The 12,173-nt window shown below is 35.8% G+C and overlaps 1 protein-coding gene across 6 annotated transcripts in view; it reads left to right on the top strand.

The window, feature by feature from the left end:
* Positions 1-12,173, top strand: part of PIGN (phosphatidylinositol glycan anchor biosynthesis class N) — a 103,662-nt gene that overhangs the window by 14,219 nt on the left and 77,270 nt on the right. For 5 of the 6 annotated variants that reach the window (XM_042910360.1, XM_042910365.1, XM_042910364.1 and 2 more), the window contains 4 exons: positions 4,480-4,732; positions 7,793-7,914; positions 8,429-8,527; positions 10,553-10,659. In XM_042910360.1, the coding sequence (XP_042766294.1) occupies positions 4,480-4,732; positions 7,793-7,914; positions 8,429-8,527; positions 10,553-10,659 (581 nt within the window). Of the gene's footprint in view, positions 1-3,570; positions 3,700-4,479; positions 4,733-7,792; positions 7,915-8,428; positions 8,528-10,552; positions 10,660-12,173 lie in introns of all 6 variants that reach the window. The other variant, XM_042910363.1, reaches the window with a different exon arrangement.

Here is a 12,173-nt window from a genome sequence, read left to right as displayed (position 1 = left end):
TAGACTCTTTGCTATGAAAATGGGGTTCTAATACATAGTTGACAAAGCAGATTCTGAGGATTAGAGGAGAGAATGTAAGTAAAGTACCCAATGCAGGATCTGATGCAGAGTAGACAGTCAATAGTAAGTAGCTAGTGCTATAATTGAATACTCTTACTATGGAGATACATGATACACAATATATAAAAGAATGTAAAGCACATTACACTTACTATAAAAATTAGGTTAAATTCTTAAATGGCACTTATAGCAAAATTATAGATTGTCAATAAAGTTTTAAAGCACTTTCTGAAAAAACAGTGTGTATAACAGGTGTGTAAAGCAATTTGGAAAGTTTGGCAGTTCTTTATATGAATTTAAACATCTGCTTGCCATTTAACCCAGCAATTCTCATTCTGCATATTTACCCAAGAGAAATGAAAGCATGTATACATAAAGTCCTGTGCATTTGCTGTTTTAAGAAGCTTTATTTATAATAGCCAGAAACTGGAAACAATTCACATATGCTTCAAGAGGTTAATACATAGACAATTTGTGGTATATCCCTACAGTGGGAGACTTCTTAAAATTAAAAAGGGAAAAACAACTAAATCACCTGCATGAATCTCAAAAACATGCTAAATGAAAATAGATATAATAAACTATTATGATTCCATCTCAGTGATGATCTAGAACATTCAACATTAATCTTTCATTTTTTTGCTTGAATTTTTTTTTAATGTTTATTATTTATTTTTGAGAGAGAGACAGACAGAGCATGAGCAGGGGAGGGGCAGAGAAAGAGGGAGACACAGAATCCGAAGCGGGCCCCAGGCTCTGAGCTGTCAAGCACAGAGCCTGATGCGTTGCTCAAATCCACAAACCGCAAGATCATGACCTGAACCGAAGTCGGACGCATAACCAACTGAGCCACCCAGGCACCTCTCAACATTAATCGTGCATCACAGAAGACGGATTAGTGATTGCTTATGGTCAGGACTATAGAGCAGGGATTGTCTGCAGAGGGACATGGGGGAACTTCTTAGAAAGAGAAAACTATTCTAGATCTCGATTCTGTTTATGTGAGTACATACTTGCCAAAACATAAAACTTAAAATGGGTCCATTTTTATATATAAATTATACTTTAATAAAGTTGATTGAAAAATTAAAAAGTAGGTGCTTCAGAAAATTTAGAATGCTTTAGAATGCTTCAGGAAAAAATTAGTAAGACTGTTGATCTTAAAATAATTAACGTTTAAATAAGTGGAAGGTATGACAGAGAGCCCTTACACTCAAAAAGAAAAACAGGGGTAATTTTAATTTAATAGCATATGTTTAAGAAAATTGAAAACATCCATTAGTAGATAGTTTTTTGGATCTGAAAGAATTATAGCAGAATTCCTTGTTAGCATTGAAAAATGGGCTGCTAGATATTATATTTTTATTATAAATACAGAATATATGATTATTTATTTATTTATTTATTTAATGTGTATTTATTTTAGAGAGTGAGAGACAGAGAGTGCAACAGGGGAAGGGCGGAAAGAGGGGGAGACACAGAATCTGAAGCAGGCTCCAGGCTCTGAGCTGTCAGCACAGAGCCCGATGCGGGGTTTGAACTCACAAACTGTGAGATCATGACCTGAGCCAAAGTTGGGTGCTCAACCTACTGAGCCACCCAGGTGCCCCAGAATGTGTGATTATTTAAATCAAGGAAAATGAAGGGGAGGGGTCTACTTCTGGTGGTCAGAGAAACCTTGAGGAGGTGACAGTTGAGAAGATGTGAGAAATTTGAGAGGCAGGCTGCCGTGGGAGGAGTCAACCGAAGAGCCCAAGATAGATTGTGTGGACTTGAGAGGTTTCCCCGGTGCTGCAAGACCTTCAAGGCCAAAAGCAGGAAGGTCCCAGGCTAACTAGGAGTAGGTCGTCTCCTCCACTTGTGCTCTCCGTCCCATCTTTTCTGGCTTTCACAAGGATTTGTAACTCCTGCAGTTTCCCCAGCTTTCATCTCTTTCTGCATTCAGAATCATTCCTCAGCACCCAAATTTATTTCTAGGAGAAGAAAACCATCTAGTGGCCCTATGTCAATTTTCATTTTTCTTCTTCAGAGTTAACGCTCTCCCAAAAAGCTGTATTCATTCCACTGTCTTTCCCTTCCTTACCTCCTGTTCACTTTCCAAACAAGCACTTTAATAGGGCTCAGCCCTTAGTAGTCTGTTGCAATTCTTCAGTGAGGTTAACGACACCCTTCAGCCACCAAGTCACTGTGCAGCCCTGCTCTTACTCCAGTCTTTATCTGACACAGTTGACCATACTTTCCTTTCTTGAAACACTGTTATTAATAACAATTTCTCTATTTGAAATCTTGTCACTGAGAGTATTGTTCTCAATGTCTCCTTTTCAATTTATCAAATTACACTGCATCTATTTGAAGGGATAGCTTTTTCTTTAGGAGGGCTTGTGGGATAAACAAGAGAAATCTATATTGCATGTGTTACATTAGTTTATCATTAGGAGAATCAGTATTTAGCTAAAAAAAAGTGCATCTGGATACAGTGTATCAAAAGCCTTAAAGGGGCTCATAGCCTTTGACCCAGTATTGCATTTACACACAGTATGTTAAACACGTGACATGTCTAAAAGTTAATATAAAAACTACAAATCATGTTGACACTTTTAATAGTGAGAAAATGGAAAAAAAAACACTTCGATGTTTAACAGCATGGGGGTGATCAAGAAAATTTCAGTGTACCCATAGAATAGAGCATGGTAATGGGGGGTGGGAGGGAGGGGAGAGGGGGTGATGGGTATTGAAGAGGGCATCTTTTGGGATGAGCACTGGGTGTTGTATGGAAACCAATTTGACAATAAATCTCATATATTAAAAAAAAAAAAAAGAATAGAGCATGGTAATGGTAAATGGTATGTACCAAGAGGATTTTTTTTTAAGTAATAAAGAAATCTTAATGTATAATAAAGGGAAAAATAGATATAAAAATATATAAAATTGTGAGCCTTTATAAAAATGTAGAATGGATAAAAACTATAAGAAATGTAACTGACTTTTCTTTAGGTGGTAGAATCATAGGTGATTTTTCTGCATTTTCCAAATGTATCACAGTGATTGTTTTATTTTTATGTTCAGAATACCATTGTTAAGATGGTGCTTGCTGTGTAGTTGAAGTTCATATATATTAGAAAAAGCAGAATAGTTATTCTGAGGGTCTTGCATCTTCTCACTAAGGGACTTTTTATACTTTATGGAATGTCTTTAATACTTATTTGACTCTTAATTCTATTAGGAAAATAGTGGCCCATAATTTGGCTGCTTACTGTATTTCATATTCTTTTTATGATCTGCTTGACCTTGATAAGGGTTCCCCCCCCCCCCAATGTTTTAGGGTTTTTACAAGGTATTTTGCCACCTTCCATGATGTAATTCTTTAGGCCAGGAAGAATAAGACGTGTCTATAATTAAAACGACTTCATCTTTGGTGTTTTTCAGCCAAGGGTCACTGTATGTAACTGATGTAGTTATATTACAAGAAAGACAAGTTAAGAGTACTTTGTTGTTGTTTTTAATCTGCAGGGAGATTGACCAACAGAAGTAAATTATAGACTGACTTGGAAAACACTCCCATGGACTTGATCTTGGCAGTTAATAGCATACTGTCTTACAGTATTATTTAAATATTTCATATTGCTTACTTTTCTTTCTGTAAGTATTTGTAAGCTTATCAGATATGTGACTGTGTCTTCTTGGTGTTCTCGGTTGTACCCCACACACAGTTATGCACAGAATATATGCACAAACATTTTCATTGAATAAATGAATATAGCCTTTGCTTTTTTTATATTGGTTCAGGGAACTGAAAGTGTTCCCTTAATGAGTATACATTTTCCGAAACACATGGAGTTTAACTACTTTTTCCTTCCCATAATTCAGCTAAATAGACAAAAATGCATGTTACCTGCTCAACTTGGTGATTATCAGGAGAATCTACAAGTGTCCTGAGCTGATAACCAAAAGTCAAAAGAAATCCGCATTTAAGTAATGTTAAATTCCAAGAATATCAGTGGTGGGATCATATGAGCAGCCAACAGCACCATGCATGATTTTCTGTTTTATACAGGATTTGATTTGACTGAACCCTGATTCATTTTAACACTCATTTAATTCTTTGATTTTTAATCCTGTGTTAGTTTTTTTGAACTTCGCATGCACTTACGTTTATTCTACATAAATAGTTTAGTGGCGCTAATTGTGTATCATACTTGAACTTTCTCTTTGTGCGAGTGTATTTTATCACATATTTTATTTCAGTATTATCTCATTATTAAATAATGTTCATTGTTACCACCGTAAATGAAAGTGAAGTTGTAAATTATGTGATATTTTACCATATACGTTCACTTCTACATGCAGTCATCAAAATATTTAAAAATATGTACAATTGCATTAAGGTTTACCCAGATTTAATTTTGTCCCCTCTCTCAGTTTTCCTCGAAGACTGGTTGGTCACACTGGATATGCTGCTCTTCTTTATTTTGGGATTGTTCGTACATTTTGTGTTCTTCGGCTCCATCTTCGATATTTATTTTACCTCTCCTTTGGTTCATGGAATGACTCCTCAGTTTACACCATTGCCTCCTCCAGCAAAAAGATTAGTACTGTTTGTTGCGGATGGCCTGCGGGCAGATACACTTTACGAATTAGATGAAAATGGAAATTCGAGAGCACCATTTATTAGGTAAGCATGTTAACTGATACAAAGAAAATGTTATCCTGATATTATTTGATCTCATGGTGGACATAGAAGTGATGGTGAGAAAGACAATAGGACACATATATTTCTGCCTTCGTCTGTGGATTAACAGGTTTCTTTCTTCCCAGGAGTTATGTGTGACCTTAGCTGCTTGGCCCAACTTGTCCCAATTTTCCAAACCTGGCTTATCTTTTACTTATAAAACAAGCCGGTTACATTTCTGAAATAATGACAAGCGTAAGTACTAATGAATTGCTAATTACGATGGTGTTTAACTAGAAAATACAGAGTTCAACTCAGAATACACCTATAAAATATAGAAAGCCCTTCCACGTCTATGTCACTGTTAAATGTGACTTTAGACTCTATGAAGTGGCTTTGAAAAGAAATATTTAAGTTTTTAAACTTATAGGGCTCCTACAAATAATTATTATTTTTCTGATTAGTGGCCAGCCCCTCAAAAGCCCTTCTAATGCTGTTGTAGAGAGAGTGAAACTCAGATTCAAGTGGATATTTATCTAAAATATTATTCCATCTTCCCCATTCTCACCTGCCATCATTACTTTTATCTCTTTACTGTGATTTATGTATGTATGTATGTATGTCTCTTTATTTTTAGACAGAATGAGTGTGAGAAGGGGAGGGGCAGGGAGAGAGGGAGAGAGAGAGTCAGAAGCAGGCTCTGCTCCCTGTCAGCATGGAGTCAGAAGTGGGGCTCAGTCTCACGAACCGTGAGATCATGACCCGAGCTAAAATTGAGAGTCTGCCGCTTAAATGACTGAGCCACTCAGGTGCCCCTGTTTCCTGTGTTTTTTCATTTTCTTTATAGTACTTAGCATGTGCAGAGTCCATGAAGCCTGGGCGTTTGTTTTGCATACCACTTTATTTCCAGTTCTTAGAACATAGTAGGCGATTAATAAGTGTTTGTTCACTGCTAGAAGAATGAAGGACCTTGGATTCCTGTTAATTTCCTGAAATAAATTAATGGTGGCTTAGATAAATGTATAATATACTAAAGGATCAAAGTAAATAAGTGAGCAACTCAGGGCAGTGGGAAAAGATGAGTAAGAAAAGAAAATCAAACCAGAGTTAAGTTCGGTTCACAAAAATATGTCACATGAATTTCTACAAATAATTAAAAATTTGGGTGATATATTTTGATGAATTTCCTAGTTGTCAAAGAAAGAGAAATATAGTTCATTGCAAATTAATAGGATAAAAATATACTGGTTCTGAAGGAAAAGGCGAGATTTGCTGGTAGCACTTGTTTCTCATTTGGGTGGTGGGTGGCAGGCCAAGGGCGTGCATGGTTGATGTGCCTTGTGTTGTAAGCCATTGTGTGTTTACAATTTCAGTAATCTTCTAGTTTCTTTTAAACCTGTTTGTGAAAGGTTTTATTCATTCCTCCCTTTGTCTTTTAAAAAATACCTGAACTGACCAAAACATTTTTTTTTAACTTTTATTTATTTTTGAGAGACAGAGCATGAGCAGGGGAGGGGCAGAGAGAGAGGGAGACACAGAATCCGAAGCAGTCCAGGCTATCAGCACAGAGCCTGATGTGGGGCTCGAGCTCACAGACTGTGAGATCGTGACCTGAGCTGAAGTTGGACGCTTAACTGACTGAGCCACCCAGGTGCCCCATGAACTGATGAAAATGTTTTTGAACAGAGAGATCCAAATTTCTTTATACCTACCTCTTTGTGTTAAAGTTCAGTTCTCATTAAATAACTGAAGAAGTTAAAAAAATATTTCTCCCTTAATAAGTGGTTCAGTAGTTTTTAGACTTTTTATTTATTATGCATGCATTTAACCGAAATTGGTTTTAGTATGAAGTAAGTCAGTATTTAAGAATATCTAAACCAGGGCCGCCTGCGTGGCTTAGTCCGTTAAGCGTCCAGCTTCACTCCGGTCATGATCTCTGGGTTTGTGGGCTTGAGCTCCGCATCAGGCTCTGTGCTGACAGCTCGGAGCCTGGAGCCTGCTTCAGATTCTGTGTCTCCCCTCTCTCTGCTCCTCTCCTGCTTGTGCTTTGTCTCTCTCTCAAAAATGAATAAACATTAAGAAAAAAATAAGAGTATCTAAACCAGTCCCAGTAGTTATTATTTTGGGGGTCAGGCGTTCATTTTGAAAACCGTTACCAGTGCAGTCGGTCTTGTATAGCAGGTTGCTCTGCTGGTCCGTCACCTGCAATGGCGTTGCTGGTGGTTTGCTTTCTCTGGGATACAACTTAAAGAATATATATATGTATATTTTAACTTAAAGAATATTGACACCACCTTTTAGCAAAAGAAAACTTATGCCTGTTTTAATCTCAAATTTAGGAATGTAATTTAACTCCTAATTAGGAGTCTAGCCATTTCTCCTACCTTCAATTTTTTATTTTGAGAATTTTTCAGCACAGAGAAATGGAAAGGATTATAATGATGAACATCTGTATACCCTTATTGTAGGTTTAACAGTTTTTAATTATTTTCATATTTACATTTCTTTCTCGATATACCCTCACATTTACACACACGCGTGCTTAAATTTTTAATTATTTTTTCCTGCTTAATTTGAAAGCAAGATCTCATACTTACCACCAAACGCTTCAGCATGTATCACCTAAGAAGGACTTTCTCCTGCATGACCGTAATACCATACATGTCACACCTAATGAAATCTCACTTTGATGGAATATTGTATGTGTCAGTTATTTCTTGGGTAACAAGCCATCTGAATACTTTATGGCTTCATACACATGTGTCGTGGTAAGATGGTTCTTTGTCTCACTTTGGCTTACTTACAGTGCTGAATCCAGCTAGTCAGAGGGTTAGGTCTGGGTTCAGCCGGGATCAGAACTCACAAACTGTGAGCTCATGACCTGAGCTGAAGTCGGACGCTTAACCGACTGAGCCACGCAGGTGCCCCATAAAGATTCCTTTCCCTCGTAAATTTTGACTCGCATTTTGATTTTGATTCCTTCTGGAATAATCTTATTTTTCTAAAGCTCTAACAGGACTTAATCATAGTCTGTGTTAACTATTGATCGATAATATCTTTTAGGAATATCATAATGCATGAAGGCAGCTGGGGCTTATCTCATACCCGTGTGCCAACTGAGTCTCGACCAGGTCATGTGGCCCTGATCGCTGGGTTTTATGAAGATGTCAGTGCAGTTGCCAAAGGTATTGTCTGTATGGATGACTTTAGTATATGAAAAATTTGTTGCATAAATATTGCTTAACACTGAATCATGACACAAAGTGATGTGTGTTTTGTCTGACTTTTGGCAAGTATTTTAGCATGCCTTACTCATAAACACACACTGGTGTTGATTCAAGAATTAAGCTTTGGTTTGGTCGTCCTGTGCTCCTGAAACAATCTGATTGGATGGATCCATGGTTTTCCTAGATGTTAGAGCCCAAAACTTAAAAAGAAATTCTGTATTTTAGTAAGAAGGAAATTATCTATTGTAAACTTTCAAAGAAAATTATGGCATATGAGATTACTTAAAAATAAAATCTTAAAATAGTTTATGGTATAATACATGTAACAAAATCGCTTACCAGTTTTGCATTTGTTCTGCAATTAATCCTCATTGTCATTCGTTGAAGAATACCACGTTAGGGGTTATACTAATACTTCACCAGGTATATGTTACTGTTTTCACTATTGGTTTCTTCTCTCAATGACCTGAAGGGTGGAAGGAAAATCCTGTGGAATTTGATTCTCTTATTAATGAGAGCAAGTACACATGGAGCTGGGGAAGCCCTGATATCTTGACTATGTTTGCCAAAGGTAAGGGTCATTGGTTATATTCCCTCACATGGTATAGGTAATAAATCAGTATGGTAATTTTTATATATTACTTACTGTATTTTATTGATTTTTGCGTTACTTGTTTTTAACATTTAACATCTCTGACATAGGGATGTGTATTACGATGGATGGACATGTCCATTTGATTCTTTCTTTTAGTCGTACTTGAAACATTGGCACATCATATACTTGTTAGTTTTTGGATTCAATGAAGTGCTGTATGGCTCTAACATTTAACAGCTTTATAATCTTGGGAAAGTTAGATAACTTCTCTGACCTTCAATTTGCCCTTTTAAAAATGTGATAATAATAATCTATATCTCATAGGTTTGTTTTTAGGATTAAATTGGATAATTCTCGTGAGACATTTAGCAATGTGCTTATCATGTAATTCTTCATTATGACAATGATGTTGATGTCTGGTTCATTTTGTTTTGATAAATTATAAGAAGTTTGTTGATATTCACAGAAAGATTTAAATGCTATAACTTACAATTTCTATTACATATTCAAGATTATGCCATTTGGATTTGTTGTGTTTGTTTTTGTGCATTGATTAGAAAATTCATTTATATATTATTTTCTAAAAATCAATTGGATTCCATTTGAATTTTGTGTCATTAAATGCTTTGTATTTTTTATTTAGTTTTAATTTTTTTAATGTTTATTCTTGAGAGAGAGAGAGAGAGAGAGAGAGAGAAGGACAAGGCATGAGTGGGGGAGGGACAGAGAGAGAGGAGGAAACACAGAATCTGAAGCAGGCTCCAGGCTCTGAGCTGTCAGCACAGAGCCTGCTGAGGGGCTCGAACTCTCAAGTTGTGAGATCATGACCTGAGCCGAAGTCAGATGCCTAACTGTCTGAGCCACCCAGGGACCCCTTTTAAATGTTTTTTAGTGAGAATAGAATGATTGGTCATTTCACCTAATGAAAAGGTTTTATAACCTTATGTTTAGCCATAAGTGTAATCTTAGTAATTAGAATTGTTGAGTATTATTGTATGTCCTGAAAGCAAAATATACATTCAGAATTGTACATATTATATTCATAGAACATCCTTATGTAGGGCAAGCCAAAAAACCCCAGACTGCTTGCCATTTATATATACTTCCTTCTTTGGAAAGCAGTTTAGCTTTTGGGGGGATTGGCAGTGGTGAGAATGGATTAAGTTTCTAGGACTCACTAAGTTTACCTTCTTACTTCCGGCTGTAGTTGATAGGACAGGAACAACGCCTGAATCAAAAACAATCTAATAGAAATGTTCCATTTCTTATGGTAATGGTAACCAACAAAGCCACTGAGATCTTTACTTAGGATGTGGGAAGTGGAATAGCTGGGCAGTGGTAGTATCTTTGGAACTGAATTGCTATTATAAGAGAGTATTCCTTTGTTATATCTCTTCCTTGTGACCTATGAGTCTATCTCAGAAATTCACTAAGTTGATTAGATTCTTAATAAAATCTTGCAAATGTGTAAGATTAATGTTAACTCCTTCAGAGAACATAGCAATAGACAATACTTATTCTCTTATATTTAGAAAAATACACATATTCTATGAATAAAAGAAATGTTTGAATTTTCTTCTTGCTTTAGGAAGTGTTGTAAACCAAATGACTTCATCTATTCTAAATTGTATATCTGAAGACACACAAATTTTTTGAATAGGTTAATCTGTACAGGGAGTCAGATTTTTGGTGTTTATTTTTGTGCTGTTGTGTATCAGCATTGTGACTTTGGCCATGTTAATTAACTTACATGTAGTGTATCTGTAAATTAGAATGTTATTGTGAGAACAAAAAACAATAACATGTGTTAAAGTACAAATCATGGTCTGAGGCACATAAAATAAATGTTAATTATTCCTCCTATCTTTCTCTTCCCTGTCATAATACACAATGCTTTGTGAAAAATTCTGGTTACTCACAGGAATCTTTAAATGACTATTTCATATTTGATGAAGGCTTAAAAAATTGTTGAAAATATTTTTCCCCAAATTTCCTCCTTAGGTGCTTATGGAGACCATGTTTTTACATATACCTATGATGCTGACAGTGAAGATTTTGGTGCCCATGATGTAACAAAACTGGATACTTGGGTTTTTGATAAAGTTAAGGTGCGTGCTATTGAGTTGATACTCTTCAGCACACATAGTTGTACCCAAAGTACTAGAGACTGATTTGTTAGTAAATGCATCTTAATTTTTTCGTACTTGCATGAACTTGAAAGTTCTGTATTTGTAGCATACTATTTTATAAAGACTGGATTCTAAGAAACTGCACATTCTGTAATAACCAGTTAATGAAAATTTTTTTTTTAATTTTTCTTTTTAACATTTATTTATATTTGAGGGACAGAGCATGAGCAGGGAAGGGGCAGAGAGAGAGGGAGACAGAATCCAAGCAGGCTCCAGGCTCTGAGCTGTTAGCACAGAGCCCGACGCGGGGCTCGAAGTCACAAACTGTGAGATCGTGACCTAAGCTAAAGTCAGACGCTCAACCGAGTCACCCAGCCACCCCTAGTTAATGAAAATTTAAATAAATTAATAATGTGAAAAGATAACTTTTTAAAATTCCATGTTTCTGACCGCAAAATGAGCCATAGATTGGAAATTCAGGGAACCTGTGTTTCATTCCCAGTTTGCTGAATAATCCTAGGTAAATCTTGATCTTCCTTTGACCATACAATAGTCTCCAACAGTAGAGGGACCATGTGAGATGTATGAAAAATGCTTTTGAAAATGCTGTTCAAATGTGATATATTTATAATAAGATGATTTTTTAAAAATTGTACTTTCCAGAAAGGTAAGCAAACATAAATTAGCAAATCAGTCCTAATAAACTATCCATGAGTTGCTCTAAGAAGTAAAGTTGTTTGGACTATTTGATAGTGACAATTATCATAGTTTCACCAGCTACCCAATAGAATTTACATTTTTAAAAATTGTGTGAAAATCTTAATTGTGGACATTGGCTCTCCTTTCTTCCTGTCCATTGTTTCTCATTTACAAATTACAACTTATAATTTATCTGTTGTAAGAAGCATTCATTGCTTGACCTTTAATGATTCTTGCTTTACTGGTACTATCTTTCGGACTGACATTGTGGACTTCTTCGCAATGTGGCCGTTTTTGTTAGTTTGTAAATGTGTTCCTCAGTATATGCCGGCATTTCTCTTTGTATTTACTTAGCATGAATTAAGTATTCAGTGCATGCTTTGATAAACCCTATTTCTTTTATCAGGATCTTCTTGAAATTTTCTGTTTTCTTTTAACATACGCTTTTGTCAACAGGGAAAACTTTCAGGTTAAATAAAATCTCTTTCAGAAAGTAATTAGCAAATTATTTTTCTAATTATTGCTTTGTAAGAGAATCTACTTATATCAGCATATGCTGAAAGGCACTTGGCTTCTAATTTCATATACATAAGTGCTAAAAATGCTCTGGAATCATGGATTTGATTCCTTGTGGGTGGGAAGGTATAGTTTGTGGCTGGCCTGATTTTATGCCTTTCTTCCTTTTATTTCAACACTGCTAGTGTTGGCGATGTGATAGTGATTAGAAAAAAAGATTTGCCCATGGCTTTATAAAATATGGTATATATGTATAATAATAACAGTAAACATGAAAT

Source organism: Panthera leo, chromosome D3, assembly GCF_018350215.1.
Source record: "Panthera leo isolate Ple1 chromosome D3, P.leo_Ple1_pat1.1, whole genome shotgun sequence".
Classification (NCBI taxonomy): domain Eukaryota; kingdom Metazoa; phylum Chordata; class Mammalia; order Carnivora; family Felidae; genus Panthera; species Panthera leo.
Note: the sequence above shows the minus strand (reverse complement) of the source record. Positions and strands in the feature narration are given on the sequence as shown.